The sequence below is a fragment of the Heteronotia binoei genome, chromosome 14, assembly GCF_032191835.1.
Source record: "Heteronotia binoei isolate CCM8104 ecotype False Entrance Well chromosome 14, APGP_CSIRO_Hbin_v1, whole genome shotgun sequence".
NCBI lineage: Eukaryota > Metazoa > Chordata > Lepidosauria > Squamata > Gekkonidae > Heteronotia > Heteronotia binoei.
The window spans coordinates 13,024,025-13,044,346 of NC_083236.1; the positions used below are offsets into that span (position 1 = coordinate 13,024,025).

A 20,322-nucleotide genomic window follows, 5' to 3' on the forward strand; every position below is an offset into this window, starting at 1 on the left:
TGATAGATAGCAATCTCTGTTGAAGTTCATTTTGAAAGCTTTTCTTCCTGCATCTTGTTTTAATTTTGTTGTTTCTTTGGGAAAACATACTGTTTTATTGCTGTTACCCAGGATAAATGAAGGTGTATAAATTTTAAATAAATTACTTAACCAAGGTTTTCATAATCCTGGGTACGCATCTTCAGATAATAGAAGACCCTTCATTACCCATTGCCAGGAACGTTTCCTGCCTGTGGAGAGCTCATCTCTAATACAAAGATTACCTGTCTTGTAAGATTCCCCCCCCCCACACACACACACACTGAGCAGAAAATGATTGGGGAGGGGGACAGCCGTGGCAAAGCATTGGGAGAATATGCATGTCCAGGTTATTCCCACTCTGGATAATTTGCAAAGCATTCCTATTAATGAACCATGCGGCAAGGAATCTTAAGAGACAAGTTATATGTTGTAAAATCTAAAGTTTTTATATACTTAAGGAACATGACAAACACCAAATGCGAAGGATAGGTGGTGCCAATGAACAAGGGGAGGAAGTCGAGGAAGGCAGCAGGATAGAGTATGTGCACAATCAAACATATGTGAACTGCTGAAATACAACTGAACAATGTGTCAAATGTTCAAATGTACTGATTGCAGCTGGTGAACTGAACTGTCGGGTGGTTGAGCATTCTTGCCAAGAACAGTCACTCTGAAAGAAGAAAAAACATTAATGAATGTGACATAATATTACTTTTCAAAAGGCTTCCAGATATTTTTGTTGTGTAATTGTAGGGTGCCAATAGTTAGCGTGACAACACCAACCCTACTTAATTCTGTCTGTTTCCCTGCCTGAGTTGGTAGAGGTGGACTCTGCCATGCTGCTAGAGACTCCCAGACTTATTGTCCTGGGAAATTTCAAGAGACATGTGGAGTTACCTTTTCAGAATTAGGTCAAGTGTTCCCTCCCCACTTTGCTCTGGTTTGGAAAGAGCACAACATCATCTGCAAGCTTCTCCCCTCCTTCCCGCCCCCCCCCCCAAATAACTAGGGACACCCGGCTGTTCACGAAGAGTGACATTTCATGTGGAATCTACCCTTCTGATAGTTTCCTGAATTTTGTGCCACTGATCTTCTTTAGGGAAGTAAAATGACAGTCCTCTGGCAGCATAACCTGTCTTTTGTGAGTATTTCAGAGCACCCAATCCAATCGCACCTTTATTGGCATAACAAAAAGAGATATACAGAGACTTGCCAACCAAACAACAATCAGATATGTCTGTTCAAAATATAAAAGGCTAAACTAAGACTAAGATCACAATAAAACCTGCTTAGAATAATTTTTAACAATTTCAGCCAAGAATTTGGCAGCAGCTTTTGTGATATAGGTTATGTTGTCATTTAATAGGAAATGGCAGTCAATCCTATTTTCTTGAATGTAGGACGGTAAGGAAAGATTATCTAACAGAACCTTCCGGAGATTAGTATACAGTTGGCAGTTCAATAAAATATGCTGGATGGAATCCATCGAGCTTGACCTGCATAGACAATGTCTCTTGCTAAAGGGGACTTGGAGAAATCTCCCATAGAGAACATTGGAGGGAAATGCATTCATCCTAGCCAGCATAAAAGCTCTCCGATGTTGCGGATTATCTAGTTCAGATAAATATTTGGCCATTTTCCTGGCTGTCTGATCAAGTCCAAGTGAGGCAGGAGAGCAGGTATGAAATTGGACAGGACACAGTTTATGAGATTCTAGATCTAAGATTCTCTGTTTGATAAATCTAAAATTATAAGATTCATCAGATAAAAATAGATCGTCAATTGCAATTCCCATGTGTTTGAGCTTCGACATGATTCCATCTTGCCAAGCAGCATTATAAGGGTCTCTTTTTAGGTAGTTGAGCAAGCTAGCTGGTTCAGCCCTATAAAATATCCGTAACCAGTATTTAAAAGTTAAGAGTCCAAGCTTTTGTTTCAATCAGAGATTGGCCTGTTTCTCAACAGATTACAAAATAAGGAACACAGTTGGGGATTCCTAAAAGTTGTTGCAGAAATGCAGCCTGGATATTTTCTATTTTTTGGTTTAGAGCATTAATCCACAGAGGGATACCATACAAAATTTGTGATAGCATTAAAAGCTCTGATTGCAGTAGGCAAACATTGCTTACCTTTTTTATAATAAAACTGTTTAATTTGAGATGAAGAACAACTAGCTATATTTATTATTCAGTCACGGTGAACTGCCCATTTGAGATTGTAATTAAAGGTTATGCCCAAATATTTAAAGCATTTAGATTGCTCAATTTCTTGCTTGCCTATATACTATTTTTGTGGTCGCCAACTTTTAGAAAAGATCACAACCTTAGATTTGGAATAGTTTATAGCGTGAGTTAAGCTGGCAGTAGTTGTTAAAAGCTTTTAGGTATCGTTGCAGTCCGACTCTTGTGCAGGAAAGTATAGTTGTATCATCAGCATACAATAATATTGGGACTGAGAGATCATTTAACCCATTTATGGAACTAAGATATTGTGCCATATCATTTAAGAAAAGATTAAAACGATGTGGGGCTAACACACTCCCTTGTTTTAACTCCTTTACAGACTGGTATTTTTTCAGTTAGGTGTCCTATAGATGAGAATTTTACCTTGCAAGTTGTATTTGTATGTAAATTCTTTAATAGATTTAACAGACCGGGATCTATATTAAGATCCTTTAGCTTATTCCATGGTTTGTTTCTGTCCACAGAGTCGAATTCACTCTTCAGATTTATAAAAGCTACATAGAGCTTCCCCTTTTCTTGTGTTCATGTATTTATCGGCCAGAAAAGCCGATGTGACACAATGGTCAATAGTAGATTTTTTTTTTAAAAAAAACACCCCTATTTGCTATAGGCCAATAATGTTTTCCAAATGTATCCAATCTGTCAGCTGACGTTCTAAATATTTTGCATTTAGTTTACCCATAATGGATAATAAACTAATGAGGCGAAAACTCTCGGGAAGATTTAAATTACCATTTTTATAGATGGGAACAATTATGGAGTTAAGCCAGGAATTTAGGACAGTTCTGTAATGGTCAATTAATGTAAATAAGTTGGCCAAAGGTTCAGACCACCAGACTGCAATTTTTTAAAAAATCTCAGCAGGGAGACCATCAGGACCTGGTGCTTTGCCAACTTTAAACCATCAGTTAACTCAATAATTTCGTCAGGTTCAACAGGAGGCCAAACAGGAAGATCAGAAAATACAGAAGCATCTATAACAGTAGAGGGGACGACTTGATCTTCAAAAATATTAGAATAATGGTCAACCCATGTTTGTGGAGAAGTGTTAGGGTTGGCAAATGCTCTAGGCTTCATGCTGTCTGAAACTAATCTTCAAAAGGATTTACTATCATTAGATTTTATGGTGTAGAAGAAGAAGAAGATGATATTGGATTTATATCCCGCCCTCCACTCCGAAGAGTCTCAGAGCGGCTCACAATCTCCTTTACCTTCCTCCCCCACAACAGACACCCTGTGAGGTGGGTGGGGCTGGAGAGGGCTCTCACAGCAGCTGCCCTTTCAAGGACAACCTCTGCCAGAGCTATGGCTGACCCAAGGCCATTTCAGCAGGTGCAAGTGGAGGAGTGGGGAATCAAACCCGGTTCTCCCAGATAAGAGTCCGCACACGTAACCACTACACCAAACTGGCTCTCCTGTAAAGGAGTTGGTCCCAATTATGTTGAAAATGCTTTTTCATTATTTGCAGTTACCTCTAAGAAGGATTTCTTACATTCTAAATAGTCATATAGCTTCTGTGGATCTCTATCATATTGGGCTTCCTTAAATAAGGCTCTTAATTTCTTTTTCCAAGAATAGCAGTCCTGGTCAAACCATCTGGACATATTAGGACTACCTGATTTCACCACCTCAGCTTTAGAGCTGCAAAGATTAATCAGCAAGGCAAGTTCAAATAGGGCTTCAGCAACTGTATTTGAATTTGTAATTGCCATTCCTAATTTTTTGAACCCCCCAGACTTAAAAAGAGCAATGAAATCTCTTTCTTGAGAGAAAGACCACTTTATCCTTTTCATGACCTCACAAGAAACGTTTTCATTTTGAGATGGTATAGATGGGTTCATCTTTAAGGAAAAAACTAAGGGAAGATGGTCACTTTCAGTACGCGGTTCTATGGAAACGTTGTTAATAAATGGGAATAGATTTGGTGAGCATAGACAATAATCTATCACACTGCAACCACGAGAGGATACAAATGTAAATTCACTGGCAGCTGGAATTTGGGGGAGTCCATTAACTATTTGGACATCATGTTTGATACAAAATTTTAGTATGCTTAAACTGGCTTTGTTATCCTTGGAATGGTACGTCAACCCAAGCTATAGAGGTAAGGTCTCTATGCCCTCATAGCCCAAGGAGGAGATCCATTTTTTATTATCAGAGCCAATTCGGGCGTTCAGATCACCCACAATCATAATCTGGGCTAAAGCGTACTGTCTGGATATAGACAAAATGTATTCAGAAAGTTTCTCCCAATAAGCAGTTAACTCTAGTTCATCATTAAAGGATGGAATGTACACATTAACCATGATTAGATGAAGTGCAGTAAATGACAACAACAATGCATGGGCTACAGGTGGACAGGGACTAAAAGCAGATGCCTTGACTTGTAAATGGGATTTCACCAAAATTGCTAGACCTACTTTACATCGGCCTTTTGAGTGAATTCTGTAAGCAGGAAGATTAAAAACTCTAAAATCTGCAAAGTTTAGCATTTCTGTAGACCATGTTTCCTGTAAAAAGATACAATCAAAAGATTTTAGGAAATTAATAAAATCTAAATCAGACAGTTTGTTTCTCCAGCCTGCTGTGTTTCAGGAAACACATCGTAAATTCCCAGTTCCTGTTTCTTTTGTTAGTCACTTTGTCGTTATCTGATCCAATGATTTCTGCGAATCATTGAAGATACAGCCATTGCATTGCGAGGACTGCGTCTCAGGCTGGGCCGTCATTGTGTCCATGTTGAATGAGTCAGAAAAAGAAGGTCGGGGTGAGGGTTTGGCATTTAAAAAACCTGGTTGCTCTGAATGTTCCTGTGCCTGCTCACTGGGAGGCTGTCTCAGCAAGGGAGTTTCCCATAGTAAAACGTTCATGTTCATTTTGGATTGGATTATCCTTAGAGATAAGTGGGCCAGTTGCTGTCTCTATAAGTGATTGGAAACAGTTTTTAGTAAGTTCCAGTCTCCCAATAACTGCGTGTTGCTCCATAGTTGGTAGCTTTCCAAAAGAGTGTAGAAGATCAATATCAATAGAGTTTTCCAATGGGTCACAGTTGAGAGATAGAACATTTTGTTCCAATTGTTCATCCTTGTCCACTGGACTCTCTGAAGTCCTTCTATTGAGATCCATCAGGGTCTTTCTGTTGGGTGTAACCAGCTGTGGAACTTCTGGAATTGTTGGCTTTCCTTGGGACTTGGAAAACTTCTTTATTTTAGAGAGAGTCAGGAGTGGTTCAGCCATTGTTGCATTTACAAAACAGCGAGCTGGGAATATCCCCCTTGTCCAGAGAAACTTTTTCTGCTTCTGAATTAGAATAGGAATATCAGGAGTTTTAAAAGTCAATAAAATTCTGTGTGGCTGAAATGAACGGTTTAAAAATTCCATGTTAAACAAATCTATTCTCTGATAATTAATCTAGAGATGAGATTTAACTAGGTGACTGTTCCTCCAGCTCGGAATCCTACCTCTGTAGCTGCAGATTGTTAAACAGACTTTATTTGTTTGAAAAATCAATTTTGTGGGTTTTTTTACTGTATTTACCAACTACATCTAGCTCAGAGTTGAATCCCAATAATAAGGATTTCTAAACACAGGATGACTGGACCAAAACTAAACTTTATCCCCAGTCATTTACAGCAGATTTGTTTGAAGCAAGAGAGCATGGGTCTGAATTGCTCCTCTAGCACAAAGGTTCTTCCATGTAGGGAAGAAAGAGTGAGCAATGTCGATATGTTTTCAGTTTTATTATTATTACAGTCAGTGACTAGAGCCTACTGACAAAAGCATTATCAGGTATAGATATTCAGGTTAAACTTCAGTTAAAATATAAAATTTAGAAAAAATCTATATAAAATTACATAGTAGAAAGAATAAAATGCAAATACATAAAATAACATCTGAGTTAACCATATTTAAAATTTGAACCTGGAATCTAAAAATCAAGAACTGTATAGTAGACATGATGAAGTCCTAAGTCAAGGCTCAAAATGGCAGGACTGAAATTTATTGCACTTTGATCACCTGTGCACAGAATCTTGCAGTTAGCTTGGTAAGAACTGAAACTTCATCAGTTAATGATTTATCTAAGCATATCTGGTCCTCCCTTACCACAGAACTGTCAACAAGGGAAAGAATTGTCTTATCTCAAATTTGTTTATGGAGGGGGAAGCGGAAAAGGACATGTCTTGATGTTTCTACCTCCGCCTGAGGGCGGGGCAAATCCTCTGACAGGATGTGATTTTCTTATATCTCCCTTCCAAAATTATGGACAGCATGGCATCACATCTGGCCAGTGCAGAAGCCCTACTGTATTGGGGGGAGGGGGAGATCTAAGGTTTTAAGATATTGGACCATTGCCATGATGTATTTCATCTTTGCAGGGGCCCTGAAGCCAGGAGACTTCATTAAGTCTTGCTGCATGCCATGTCACAAATCCTTTGCCTAATTGTGAATTTGGCCTGATGAGTGGTCCGCGACAAAATGGCACCAGGTGAAAGGCTCTTTCAGTGTATTTGGTGTTGGGGCTGGTAAAGGAGACACGAATCATGTTGGTACAACTTGGCACAATTTAAGAACAGCGCTGATTTAACAAACATCAGTTTGGTCTCCCCAAACAATTACTGGAGACACATATTCCTTAGATACATCCTATAGCAGCGCCAACCTCACGGCCTCACTGGATCTCTTTATTTCAGTCTTTTCGAGGTATTTTACTTGTTTATTTGATGGGACCACAGCAGCTTTGTTTGTTCTTCCCACAAAATATAGGCTCTTGAGAACTTTAACTTAAACCACAGATTTATTGTAACACAAAGTCTTAACTTGGGGATATGGGAGATATTTACACAGGTTAATACGTTGCTCAGTTGTTTCAGGCTTTACAATCACTTTGTCTTTTCTTGAGTCTCTCACAGTTACACAGTTCACAGTTTTCCTCTAACTCACTCTCCACCTCTAGCCAAGGTCTGGCCTCTTGGGATTGATGTGTCTAGTCTCACCCCTTGACTGGAGTCTCTCCTCTCAGCCCTTCTTGGTGTCTCAGACCCACATCCACTCCCTCAACCTCCTCACTAGATCTTCAGAGTAGTCCCTAGGTGTCTGTGACCATTCCGGTCTTAACTGACTCACACACACACAGCCCTCTTGGCTGGTTTTGTCAAGCTTGCAGTCTCTGGAAGACTTTCCTGTCTCTGCCTCAAGCTCCTTCACAGGATCAGCTGCCCTCTCAGCCCTTCTGGTAGGCTCGAACTGACCCTCTCAGTCTTTGTCAGGTCCCCACTGACAGACTTCTCTGACAGGCACCTTCTCTGTCAGAAGCCAACTTGACTGACTCCCTCAGCAGTTTCTCTTTCTCCACTTCTTTTCCCTCCCTGAGAGATCTGAGCACTTTGCCCCCACCCTCAGGTCACCTGACGCAGGCCCTGTGCGTCTTCAGTTTCTGGTTAACCCCTAGCTTTCCGTCACACACCCCCTCATCCCCCTTCCAATATCATGGACGACACTGAAAGAGTGAGATGGAGCCACAGCCTCTACAATTATATTCAAACCAATTGTTCAGTAGTGAATGAATGAATTCCAACATATCCAGAAGTTGTATGAGGACCATACCCAAGATCACATTAATGAAGCTTTGGAAACTCTCCCCTCATGGCCTCCGGTTACTTTCCACAGGAAATAAAAGCACATATTGTGAGATTTAAAAAAACGGGAAGGCTCCAGGATCAGATGGCATTCCACCTGAAGGCTTGAAAGAAAACATGGAGTGGTGGGCACAGTTTTAGCAGTACGTATATTGATCATTCTGGTCATATTCCCAAACAGTAGGCCATATTTTTAACAAAATATAACAGTTGCCAAGAGATACTGCTCTTAAGGATGAATTTGAAAAGAAACAGTGTGCAGAAATCAGTGTAGAGAGACGATCCTAGGGACTGGACATTGATACCAAGAATTAATTTCTTGGGCTTTTAATAAATAATGTACCTAAGAAAATGTTCCCAAAGGTTTTTAAATATGAAATTGATTTAAGTAATTGCACCTTTTTTATTAGGTTCCAAATGAGCTCATTGTCAGGATATAGTCCCAGGACATATTCAACAGAAGAGCCCTTATAAATTTTTTTTTTTAAGCAACCAAATCATGGATGTCCTCTGAAAGGAATGATTTCCATTTAAGTGCTGTCTTCCAGTTTCTCAATAAATGCTTTTCTAGTCCTTGAGAGGCAAGAAGAATAGATTCAAGGTAAAAGTTTCGTATCTTTGGAATAAAAACAGAGTGCTGAGAGGTATTGGTAGTCAGCTGAAGTAATTAAATCCAAATGGTTCCCATTGGGGAATGATTTAAAGACTAAACATTTATAAACCATTCTGCCTATTTGCTTCCAGAGTGGCTTACTTGATGTATTAATGTGAAGATGGTCCTTTTTGTCTTGAAGGAAATTTGAAATGGCCATATGAGTGTGTGGTGTAGTGGTTGTATCAGCCTAGGGTTTGGGAAACCTAGGTTCAAACCCCTCTTCTCTGCCATGGAAGCTTGGTGGGTGTCCTTTTGCCAGTCACATACTTTCAGCCTAATCTACCTCACATGGTTGTAAGGATAAAATAGAGAAGGGGGATGTTGTCAGTTATTTTGAGTCCCCATTGGGGAGAAACGCTGAGTATAAACAAAATAAATAAAATACCTTTAGCTTCTCATGAAAAACCACAGCAGTAGTTATCTTTCGATTTGGTCCTGGAATAGTTATTGCAGGCTGTTTTTTCCCCATAATTTAAGTAGTGTCTTGCAAGGATTACTGAAGGTATTGAACGTAATTTGTCTCTAAGAAGCTTGGCTCATTTATATTAAAGGCTGACTTTCACCATCATCTGGAACTGAGGGAAAGGACAGATTGGTTTTGGCCTTGTAAACATAATATCAGCTGCGAAATGTATATTGTTGAAATTAACAAATTACCTGCTTTGTTAACCTTGAAGATTTTGGGTTCACATCTAGGGAAATGGAAGTTCATGCCAGTTCATGAGGCCTCACAAATCACAAACCTTCACAGACTTCCCAGTTACTGAACCAGTTCATTTATTGAGGTTTGTGATGTGATAGAATTATCCCCCTGCAGACGTGAGATGCCAAACTCATAGCAAGTCTCCAGCTGACTCTCCTGCCAAAGAGGGATTATCTCCCCTTTCTGCTTCTGACCCTGCAGTCATCAACTTTCTGGTCTCCCTTTTTGACCTGGCCTCTTCTGCTGGCCTCCCTTTGACTGCCCCATTGGCCAGTTTTCCAGAACTCCTGTCACTTCTATCAAAAGGAGATTGCCCCCTTCCTTTTCCTTCTGGGCCTCCTGGGGTCCCGCTTTTTGGCTTGGCCTCATCTACCAGCCTCCCTCTCACTGCCCCATGGGCCAGTTTCTCGAAGTTCCCGCCAATTCTGTGAAAAGGAGATTAATCACCTTCCCCCTTCTCCCCCAAGCCTTGGATCTCCGCCTCCTCTCTCTCCTGTGCCGCTGCTGGCATGCACCCCTTCTCTGCCTCATCTCCCTCCACCTCGACCTGTGCTCTTTCACAAAGATAAGTTGAAACCATCCAATATAAAAACAATTAAAATACAACTAGTCACCATATATAATAAATAAGAGGGTGGACTCAATGTAATGGGAATGTGTACATTTCTCCTTTTCTCTTGGATAGAAAATATTACTCTGAGTATTGGGGGGAAAGCTGAATTTGAGGGAAGATAAATTGGAGAAAGGTTAGAGCAATTCCTCAGTGGAACAGGCTTCCTCGGTAGGTGGTGGGCTTTCCTTCCTTGGAGGTTTTTAAACAGAGGCTAGATGGCCATCTGACAGCAATGAAGATCCTGTGAATTTAGGGGGAAGGTATTTGTGAGTTTCCTGCATTGTGCAGGGGGTTGGACTAGATGACCCTAGAGGTCCCTTCCAGCTCTGGGATTCTATGGTTACCCAAACATAGTGGTCATTTTGTCCATAGGGATTGATGCTGGAGTTGTGACGTGTTGGCTGTCTCATGTGTGGCCTTTTTTCTCTTTCTTGAGATTTTTGAGGGCCAATAAGGCAAATTGCACAAGGGTTCATTGGCTAAATATTGTCCCTGCAGCTTGCTTTTTCTTCTGCCTTCCAGTTGTGTGCTCAGTTCTAAGTCATTTGTAAGCTACTTTCCAGGATATTGGTAACTCTAAGCTCTTATCCTCCCTGTTTACTTAGAGTAGTAACAAGAAGAAAATTGCCCAACATAACGTTTTATAAAACGCTGTATCTAATGTTGAAAATTAATCTTTAGGGTTTGTAGAATCTTTCGGGATCAAGTGCCGTGTTCTACTGGAGAAAGTTTTCCTTCCAGACGTTTCGTTCTCAGCTGCGGAGAACATCCTCAGTGGCGTTGCAGCCGGAGCAGGCGCTCAGACCTTCTTGGCTGCTGTGCATTGACTTTCTCCAGTAGAACACAGCACTTGATCCCGAAAGATTCTACAAACCCTAATGATGTTACCAGCCGTGAAAACCTGAAATCTTTGATGAGAATTAATCTGTTTATTTCTCCTTGCATTGTTTTGAGTGGGAAAGAACACAGTGGATCTTTATGTACTTGTTATGTAATTATTACACGAGTCCTGCTAAGGAGTTGGTTATCTCACGTATGTAATAACTTTGGGTCCTTGTAGCCATTTTTTAAAAAACGAGATGATGTTTTCACAGTTAAAAGAAAAGGCTCACCTTGAAACAGAAATTCGACTGCAGGAGCCTCAGCAGCAGCAAGAAGAGCAAGTGCAAGAAGAGGAGGAAGCACAACTGAAAAACAGACTGCAAGAAGTTCAAGAATGTCAGGCTGTAAAGAAAAAGAAAAGAGAGAGAACCAGCACAACCTGCCCGAAACGGACTCCGAATTGTCAAGCAGTGATGACGCCTGACCCTGGACCCCCAGAAAATAGTCAGAATGAACTACTGGAAAACATGGAAATCTCATCTGCTCCCTTATGTAAGGAGGCGTGTGATGTTGAACAGAGGCCAGTTTCTGATGCTGTCTGTGAATTGTCTAGCCCGGTAAATGACAAAGACTCCAAGCAGCTCTTCGACGCAGAGATGACTGTGAAATCACATGAGCCTCTTTCTTTGCTTCTCAATATCATGCAGCATCACGCAGAAGATGAAAGCAAACAGCAGATGACACAAATAGGTAAGCTGTTTACCCAGGAACTGAAAAAGCCATCCAAAGGAACGAATGTTCAGCCTAAGATAAAAAATCAAACACAGTCCAAAATGAAAGCAGCAGACCTTCGATCAATTGCAGTCTCCAGAAAAGAGGAGAAAAAAGTAAATGCTAATAATATAAGGCAAACAGATCATGCAGTTAAATCTTTGTCAAGTGGCTCCCTTTCTCCAAACAAACAACAGCATAATAAGCTGTTATTGGAAAATTCTCCAGAACCAAAGTACAAGAGCAAGAAAAATAAGAAAAAGAAAAGTGACAAAGGGAACTCTTCAATTGGTAAGCTTGTGTTTTTAAACCAGTGGTTTCTGCCATTCTGGGACATTTATTAATACTGAACTAGAAAAGAATCTGATAATCATTATCTAATTCAGGACTGAGCTGCAGTTAGCCCAAGCCCACCCATCTTTTAATGAAATGTGTCAAAGAAAGAAGCAGCGTGTGTGTTTGTAGAGGGTCACCTTTAGCATTTTCCCAATTGCCACTACAAGTTGTCTCCTCCTGAGCAGCATTTCCTTCTGTGGGGTTGCAGTTGTCTTTGTCCTTGCAAATGTGAGTAGAATATGTATGGGGGAATAAGTTGCTGGAGTGAGGTGACATAGAGCAGGAACATAGAGCAGGTCAAGGATCTGTCCTCTTGGGACCTTCCCAATGTAGTCCTGCGAGATGTCTCATGATTTCTGCTCATTTCTCTTGCACTCCCCTTTCTTATTCTGTTTTTTTGCATGGATAGCTTTGGGGGCACATTGTACAATATACAGTCACCAGTTCCCTTTCGCTAATGCATCAGGATATACTTTTTATATAAAAAAGAGGATCCGGCTTGCCCTAACAACATGTGAACGTACCGAACGTGTGAGGAAGAGGCAGTTAGAGGGTGAACATTTGAAGTTCAGTGAAGTTGTTTGTTTTGCTATGAATACACCAGAGAAGAAGCTGCTGTTACTGTGTAGTACCCATGTTGAGCACAAGCATCAGATATGACCTTGGATGATAAGAGTTTATATTCAGGAAACAAGGTGTGCAGTCCGTGCTGCAGTCTCTCATAAGAAGCTGGTGTAGCCCCACCCCTTCAGTCACACCTCTTTACCTTCAGGCTGCTGCTTTCCTTCCTTACCTCATCTCGGGATGCCCAGCAGTCCACTTCCTCCATAGCATGTTGCTGTTGCTTGAAGGGGGAGAAGCTGTGCTTGTGGGTGTCTGGAGAGGAGAGGTAGTTGGATGCCCCAAAGGAAGACGTGGAGAGGCTTCCTTTTTGAAGGAGAAGTTACCAAGATGCAGCACACGGAGTGCAACAGTTGTGAGCAACATTTCCTAAGGTGGTATTTGACAGAGTTCAAGTGAGTCTGTCCTGTACCCTGCTGGGTTCTCATACTACAGTCTTGCTTCTTAGACTGTTTCTCTTAGGTTCAAGCTAGACAACACCATATTACTGGGTCCACCATAGGGGTACAGTGTCATTCAGATCCCCCTTTTTTAACTTTTAAAAATGCAAAAGGGGGTGTGTGATCACGCTGGGGACTGCAGCATGGGGTGGATGAGTGGCTCCTGGCCATTTGCCCATGCCACTGTTCTGGTTTTTGAAGACAGTGCAGGGGGAGTCCCTCATATCCTCCCAGATTGCAGTCCCCAGCAGAATCAGGCCCCGAGACTTTTAAATAAAAAGCACACAAACCTACAATGGTGCTGCATCCCATTGATGGACTTGGAGGTGCAGTATCATCCAGTTTGACTTCAGTTTGACAGTCGAGCCAAGTGACATCAAAGTTATGTACTTTAATTCCTATTTATTTCCACTGGAGAATTTAAAAACCCAGTTTCCTATTGAATCGTTGTGATTTATAGGTGCTTGACTCTGGCTGCCTCCTACCTACACACTGTGTCCGACCCTCTGCGGTTGTCTGCATGCTCACATTGGAATAAATTAATTGAACACACTGAGATCTCCATGTAACCAAATATCGGATTGCAGTCTGTGAAACAAAAAGTCTGGTTTCTACTTTGATGTAGGACTGGACAGCAACACACTAGGGTTTTTTTGGGGGGGGGGTGATTTCTGAGGGGATTTGCAGTGTATCTAACATCATAATTGTTGCTTGGGTATCTTTATTTCCCATCAGTCGGATGCAGCACCATTTTAGGTTTGTTTTTTTACTTAAAAGTCTCTTGGCCGTAACTTTATTTCATTATGCAAATATAGTACAGAAAGTTTCATATTGCAAAAGAATACAACTTTATTAGACTCATTGAAATTTCTAAGGTCATATTAAGATGCTTATGGTTGTGTATCAGATCAAAACAGTAAATTTAAATGAGTCACTTCATTCAGCAGAAAAATTATCTTTGATATTTGCATTAGGCTTTAAGGAGCTTAATTGCCAGTTGAACAAGCCCAATGAGGAGACGCTCAGCAACAGGATACATTATGGGGATTGGAGGGGGGGGCTCTTCTGGTAGAGGCTGGACAATCATGAGTGCTCTAGCTTGGGATTTACTGCATTAAGCAAGGGGTTGGACTACACCAGGGGTGGCCAAACTGCAGCTCTGGAGCCACATGTAGCTCTTTCACACATATTGTATAGCTTTTGAAGCCCCCACTGCCCTGTTGGCTGGCTTGGAGAAGGCATTTGTCTCTTTTAATCACTTCTCTAAACTAAGTCAGCTGCGGCTTGGAGAATGCATTTAAAGTTAAAGTTGCTTTATTTTAACCTCTCCCTTCCTTCCTTCCTTCCTTCCTTCCTTCCTTCCTTCCTTCCTTCCTTCCTTCCTTCCTTCCTTCCTTCCTTCCTTCCTTCCTTCCTTCCTTCCTTCCTTCCTTCCTTCCTTCCTTCCTTCCTTCCTTCCTTCCTTCCTCCCTCCCTCCCTCCCTCCCTCCCTCCCTCCTTCCCTTCAGACATCTGACGTTCATGTCTTGTGGCTGTTAAATGTGTGATGTTTATTCTATGTAGCTCTTATATTAAGCAAGTTTGGCCACCCCTGGACTAGATGCCCTGCTACACACTTTCCATCTTGAGGGTGCTTTGTTTTGTTTTCTAGGTGAAAGCGTTATCTGCATTTAATCTTGTGTGCGCAATATAATTTTTCAGATGACGTGTTTTTGCCCAAAGATGTTGACCTTGACAACGTGGAAATGGATGAGACTGAGCGAGAAGTGGAATATTTTAAAAGGTAAATGAAGAGCCATGTGCCTTTTTACCCTGCTGCTGTGAGGAGAAAAAAGATGCTTTAGCCTAAGAACATAACATAAGAGAAGCCATGTTGGATCAGGCCAATGGCCCATCCAGTCCAACACTCTGTGTCACACAGTGCCAAAAATTTTTTATATATACACACACAATGTGGCTAATAGCCACTGATGGACCTCTGCTCCATATATTTATCTAAACCCCTCTTGAAGGTGGCTATACTTGTGGCCGCCGCCACCTCCTGTGGCAGTGAATTCTACATGTTAATCACCCTTTGGGTGAAGAAGTACTTCCTTTTATCCGTTTTAACCTGTCTGCTCAACAATTTCATCGAATGCCCACGAGTTCTTGTATTGTGAGAAAGGGAGAAAAGTACTTCTTTCTCTACTTTCTTTCAGTAGAGCAGGGAGAAAAGTACTTCTTTCTCTACTTGCTTTCGGTCCTCTTCCAAGGAAGCACAGAGCCTTGTAATATTCAAGCCACCCTCAGATCTCTATCAATAGAGCCATCTTGGAGGCTTTGATGCCAAGCAGAGGCTCTTCCACTGAGCCACAGCCCCTCCCCTCTTCTTAAAAAGCACGCTCAGTTACATCAGTTTTTAGTCTCCAGTCTCCTTTGCAGCAGATGGTATCAGCAGTGCTAGTGTTGGTTGCTCAGGAAGCATAAAGCTGAGAACGGCTTCAAAACATAAGGGCAGCATTTGATTCCTTGTGCCAGTAGTGGGACCTTTAAGTCCAGTCAGGTCAGCTTTAGTCTCTCACAATCTTTGCTCCTCAACAGCAGCCATATTTTGATCTGAGCAAGAGTTGAACAACCAGCCAGGTTGACCCTGTCCACTGACTCTCTTCAAAATACAAAGGCTCACATCATCAGTGTAACTCATATCTCTACGTCAGGTTATTGACTGCTCAGTTTTACTATGGATTTTTTAAAGAACAGTTTTGGGGTTGATCTCCTTTCAGTTAGAGCAGAATGTACATTATGTTTTCCTTTATAGCTAAAACCAACTCCTCTTAAGTGTTAACTGCTGTTTTAAATAGCTACTAATTGGGAAGCTGGCTATTGGATCAATGTACAAACCAGAACTTTTTCAGGATCTCCTGAGCCCTTACATATATTTTCTCAACAGATTCTGCTTGGATTCTGCCAGACAGACAAGACAAAGGCTTTCAGTCAACTGGTCCAACTTCAACTTGAAGAAAGCTGGCTTCGCTACCCACTAGAACAGGCAAATGGGTATATGACTGGGATCAGTACTAATGACTAACATGACTTTCTCGTGTGCTGACTGCTGCTCCAGCCCTGCTAGAGTTGGCCTCATTTCCGGTGCTGTGTGGATCTGCACTGATGCTCTAGCCTATGTCCTCATGATCCTAGTGGATTGAAAAATTGCTGCTTCCTGCATTTGTTAGCTTGCGTGTAGACTTCTCTGATCGTAGTTCTCGCGTGTTGGAGATGGAACAATAGTCTATTTCCATTTCTGGAAGGCCCTCAGCGTCGGTGGCTCTAAGCAGCTGTGTTGAAACTGGGCTCCTGATTTGCATCACCTTCAGTTTCTGCCATTTCAATATGACCTCCCCTTCAGCCAGAGTAGCAGATCCCGTTAAATCCGCTCTTTCGGCTACAGACTTGCCATGGACAAATTACTTTTCTGGGACATGCATCTACTTTGTTTTTCACAATCTACTGTTAAGAATGTACAAGTTATGCTATTTGTGTTTTGATTATTTCTTACTTGTAGCCAGCTTGTGTAAACTTGCAGAAGGAAGTTTAATGAACAGTACTCGCATATCCAATCAGTAATATTCTATAGTTGTATTAACACTGAAGCCTACCTGGCTAATTTTTAACATATTGTTAAGTAATATTAAAATCATGCCTTTCTTGATGAAAGATGGAATACATCAGTATAACAAAACATACATGTTCTTTCCTGTGTTTTTCACTGCCGTGGGTCAAGGAACCAGTTTCTCCAATATTTGACAAGCAAGGAAGGCTATCCCTCTGCTGCTAGAAAAATTAGCTAACATGATAAAGCTTTTAGAAGGTAGCTGCTACAGTTCAACATGTACAAGACTAAATAAACTAATTTAGATGGAATTAGGTATAGAATACCTAAAATCAGATGTATGTTACAGATGGCGCAGTTCTATTCCAGGCATTTGCCCACTTAGTCCGGTAATATTGTTTCCAATTTTTGTTGTGCCAGCAGAGTGACACCTTTGCACTGGTGGGAAGTTACAGCTGGTTAATTTTAGCGCTATCAAGATTCCACATGCAAGGTGGGGTGGGGGGAACACAGGGCGGAATTGGGATATAGCGCGGAGGAGAAAATGTGAGGATTCTGTGCCCTCTGACACTGATGTAACATTAAAAGGTAAAGGTCGTCCCCTGTACAAACACCAGTCGTTTCCGACTCTGGGATGACGTTGCATCACAATGTTTTCACGGCAGACCTTTTTACGGGGTGGTTTGCCATTGCCTTCCCCAGTCATCTATACTTCCCCCCCCCCCCCGCAAGCTGGGCCCTCGTTTTACCGACCTCGGAAGGATGGAAGGCTGAGTCAACCTCAAGCCAGCTACCTGAATCCAGCTTCTGCCGGGATCAAACTCAGGTCGTGAGCAGAGAGTCTGACCGCAGTACTGCAGTTTTACCACTCTGCGCCATGGGGCTCTTTTTATGTAACATTACACCTGTGAAAGATAGCATAAGTAAATATACTCGTAGTCAGTGGAAAGCCCCTGACAGTGATCCCCGGTCTCCTCTTCAAGACTCTCCTGCCAGCTGCACTGAAAGATAAGAATTCTGAATTTCCGCCATTCAGGGCTCACTACCAGGAGTATGTAAGACCTAGCTAGGGAAGTCTGATCTCAACAATGAAGATGTAGAGTATGGGACGACATCACGGTGCCCCCATACAGAGACCGTTATTAATTTAAAACATGTTTCCTCCTCTGTCAAACAAGATAGCCTGAGCTGGGTTACAGATCTTCACACTAGAAGTACTCAACTGGGACTTTGCTGATGGGGCAAACACCCAACCCTCAGTCAGAACACAAGAACAAAAGGACAAAGAATAGCAGTTGACTTCAGAAAAACCCTTTATTTCTCTCCTGCACTCTTAGCGGAAAAATCGTGAGGCGATTGAACACCAACTGAAAACAGTGTAACAGTAACAAAGTGAAAGGTAACAGTAAAATCAGCAACACGAATAAATGCTAAAAAGCTGCCACATGAAAATGATAATTGTAAATCAATAAACATTTAAAACAAACCAAGTAGTAAAAATAAAGCAATAAATAACAAAACAGAGTAAATGAATGTAGAAACAAGCCATAAATACAAGGTTGAAAAACCACAAAGTTACCCATCAACAAATAACCACAAAAATAAAAAATGCCTTTGCCTGGAACTTGGAATGTAGCCCTTTAAGCAAATAGATGAAGGAAGGGGGTTCCAAGGGCAAAGCATCACAACAAATAAAGCCTAGTTTCTGCTAGCCATCTTAAGGGGGGAGGGGAATACAACAGGGCCTCTGGAGATGAGGAAGCAGGCTATCCACAGAGATGACAGTCCTAGACTCTGCAGGTACCATGCCCAGGACCCCAGACCCAAATACCTACAAACTTTCACTCCAGTCCTGAAACTGAGGCTGTAAGCACAAAGCACACCATAGAGATCTGTGTGGGAGGACAGGCTTGTTAAGGAAGGGAAGCCCATCCTTCAAAGCAAAGGATGGTGGCTCAGTGGTAGAGCATCTGCTTGATAAGCAGAAGGTCCCAGGTTCAATCCCCGGCATCTCCAACTAAAAAGGATCCAGGCAAATAGGCGTGAAAAACCTCCGCTTGAGACCCTGGAGAGCCGCTGCCAGTCTGAGTAGACAATACTGACTTTGATGGACCAAGGGTCTGATTCAGTATAAGGCAGCTTCATACGTTCACAGCTCTTGCGTCTCCTCCCTTCTGCCTTAGCCTGTGCTTGGTGTTGAAATGGGGCAAGTTATTGGCAAATCGACAGCTACCCCAACAAAGGAGACTTTCGGTGAGGACACTGAATGTTATACTGACCTCTTTCTCCCCTCGAGAATCACTCAGTACATTTAAGAGATAAAGTCTGGATGTTCCACTGAAAACCAGATGTCCCAAACAGAATCACTAGCCTTTCATAAACAAAGTACTTTCCTGCACTCCCCGTATGATTAAAAAACACTTCAAATTCTTTATGAATTCCTTATTGTTCCTCACATGTAACTATTGTCTTCATAATACCTAGAAAAGCGAACAAAACAAAAATGAGCAGGCTTCAGTGGTCTAGGAGCAGAAGCCAGCAATTCTGCACCCCTTTTTATTTATTTGTGAAACCTATATGCTACCTTTGGTTCTTTGCTTAGGTGACTGCTTAACTGAGAAATCCATCTGAAGGACAATCGTTTACAGGGGGTTGTGGTTGATACGGGAGTCACGTACAGCCAGTGGCAATCACTTTTACAATCTCAGCTCATAGGACGTTAATGGTTTGCATCTCACAACTATACCCACCGATTCCTGTTAACTATGCATTTACCATAGATAAAACAGAGACCCAGGAATTTGCTGAGAGTGTAATAAGGATGTCATCCCTGCTCACTATCATGCAAACCAGTCATCATGATTAAGCATGGGATAAGTGAAAGAAGAAGAAGAATTGCAGATTTATACCCCGCCCTTCTCCCTGAATCAGAGACTCAGAGCGGCTTACAATCTCCTATGTCTTCTCCCCTCACAACAGACACCCTGTGAGGTGGGTGGGGCTGAGAGGGCTCTCACAGCAGCTGCCCTTTCAAGGACAACTCCTACAAGAGCTATGGCTAACCCAAGGCCATTCCAGCAGGTGCAAGTGGAGGAGTGGGGAATCAAACCCGGTTCTCCCAGATAAGAGTCCGTACTCTTAACCACTACACCAAACTGAAAGAAAAAGTGATCTTATTAATAAGTATAAAGAACAGTTTATCACAGAAGCCTAAACTTTTCCTGAAGCATTAACATGGGAGCTATTTTCACGCTAACCATTAGGCGGACTCTGGTCCGCTCATGAGGACTCTGGCCTGCTCATGAGGGGGGTTTGTGATGCTCACCCTTGCTGTTGTTTGTGTTTAAGTTCTTCATGGAGACCAGCATGATGTTTGTTTTGTCAGCAGCAGGATCTGCAGCATCAGGGCAGCTGTCAACAGAGAGGAAGAGAGAGAGAATGCACACACATTTGAAAAATCTGGTCCTATCATGAGAAACTACGTTTCAGCTGGCAGGTTGCCACTACCTAAGGAGAAGATGGTTCGCTGGCTTTCTATTCCAGTTCTGTTGGACCAATATTGGGGATAAACCACTCAATAAGCTCTGCTCAGAAATGTCTGAAATATTCCAAGGGCAGGAAAGGCTGCTTCTTGCTCAGGAAACTTAAGCCTGAGCTGCATGCAAATGAATGGAATTATATATATGGAAGGAGGGAGCATTTTCTGATGCATATACAGCAATGCGTGCTCTGTTGGTTCAGTTACTGGTTCTTTGTAGTTCCCTTTTACATAACCAGACATAGGAAGATTCTCGCTTGTGGGGTGTGTTGCTTCTTTGCATCTGGGGCCGCAAGCTGAGGCTCTTATCTTCAGCGTGTGTGCCACTTCTTTC

The 20,322-nt window shown here is 41.9% G+C and overlaps 2 protein-coding genes across 2 annotated transcripts in view; one reads left to right on the forward strand and one right to left on the reverse strand.

Moving 5' to 3' along the window:
• FAM193A (family with sequence similarity 193 member A) overlaps positions 1-16,579 on the forward strand; it is an 87,575-nt gene extending 70,996 nt beyond the window's left edge. The window contains exons 14-16 of the mRNA XM_060253580.1: positions 10,966-11,755; positions 14,563-14,644; positions 15,791-16,579. Of these exons, the coding sequence (XP_060109563.1) occupies positions 10,966-11,755; positions 14,563-14,644; positions 15,791-15,884 (966 nt within the window). The 3' untranslated portion in view covers positions 15,885-16,579. The remainder of the gene's footprint in view (positions 1-10,965; positions 11,756-14,562; positions 14,645-15,790) is intronic.
• Positions 16,580-18,816: 2,237 nt separating this feature from the next.
• ECSCR (endothelial cell surface expressed chemotaxis and apoptosis regulator) overlaps positions 18,817-20,322 on the reverse strand; it is a 38,297-nt gene continuing 36,791 nt past the window's right edge. Inside the window, exons 6-7 of the mRNA XM_060254244.1 lie at positions 19,776-19,861; positions 18,817-18,930 (exon numbers count right to left, since the gene is read on the reverse strand). Coding sequence (XP_060110227.1) covers positions 18,893-18,930; positions 19,776-19,861 — 124 coding nt within the window. The 3' untranslated portion in view covers positions 18,817-18,892. The remainder of the gene's footprint in view (positions 18,931-19,775; positions 19,862-20,322) is intronic.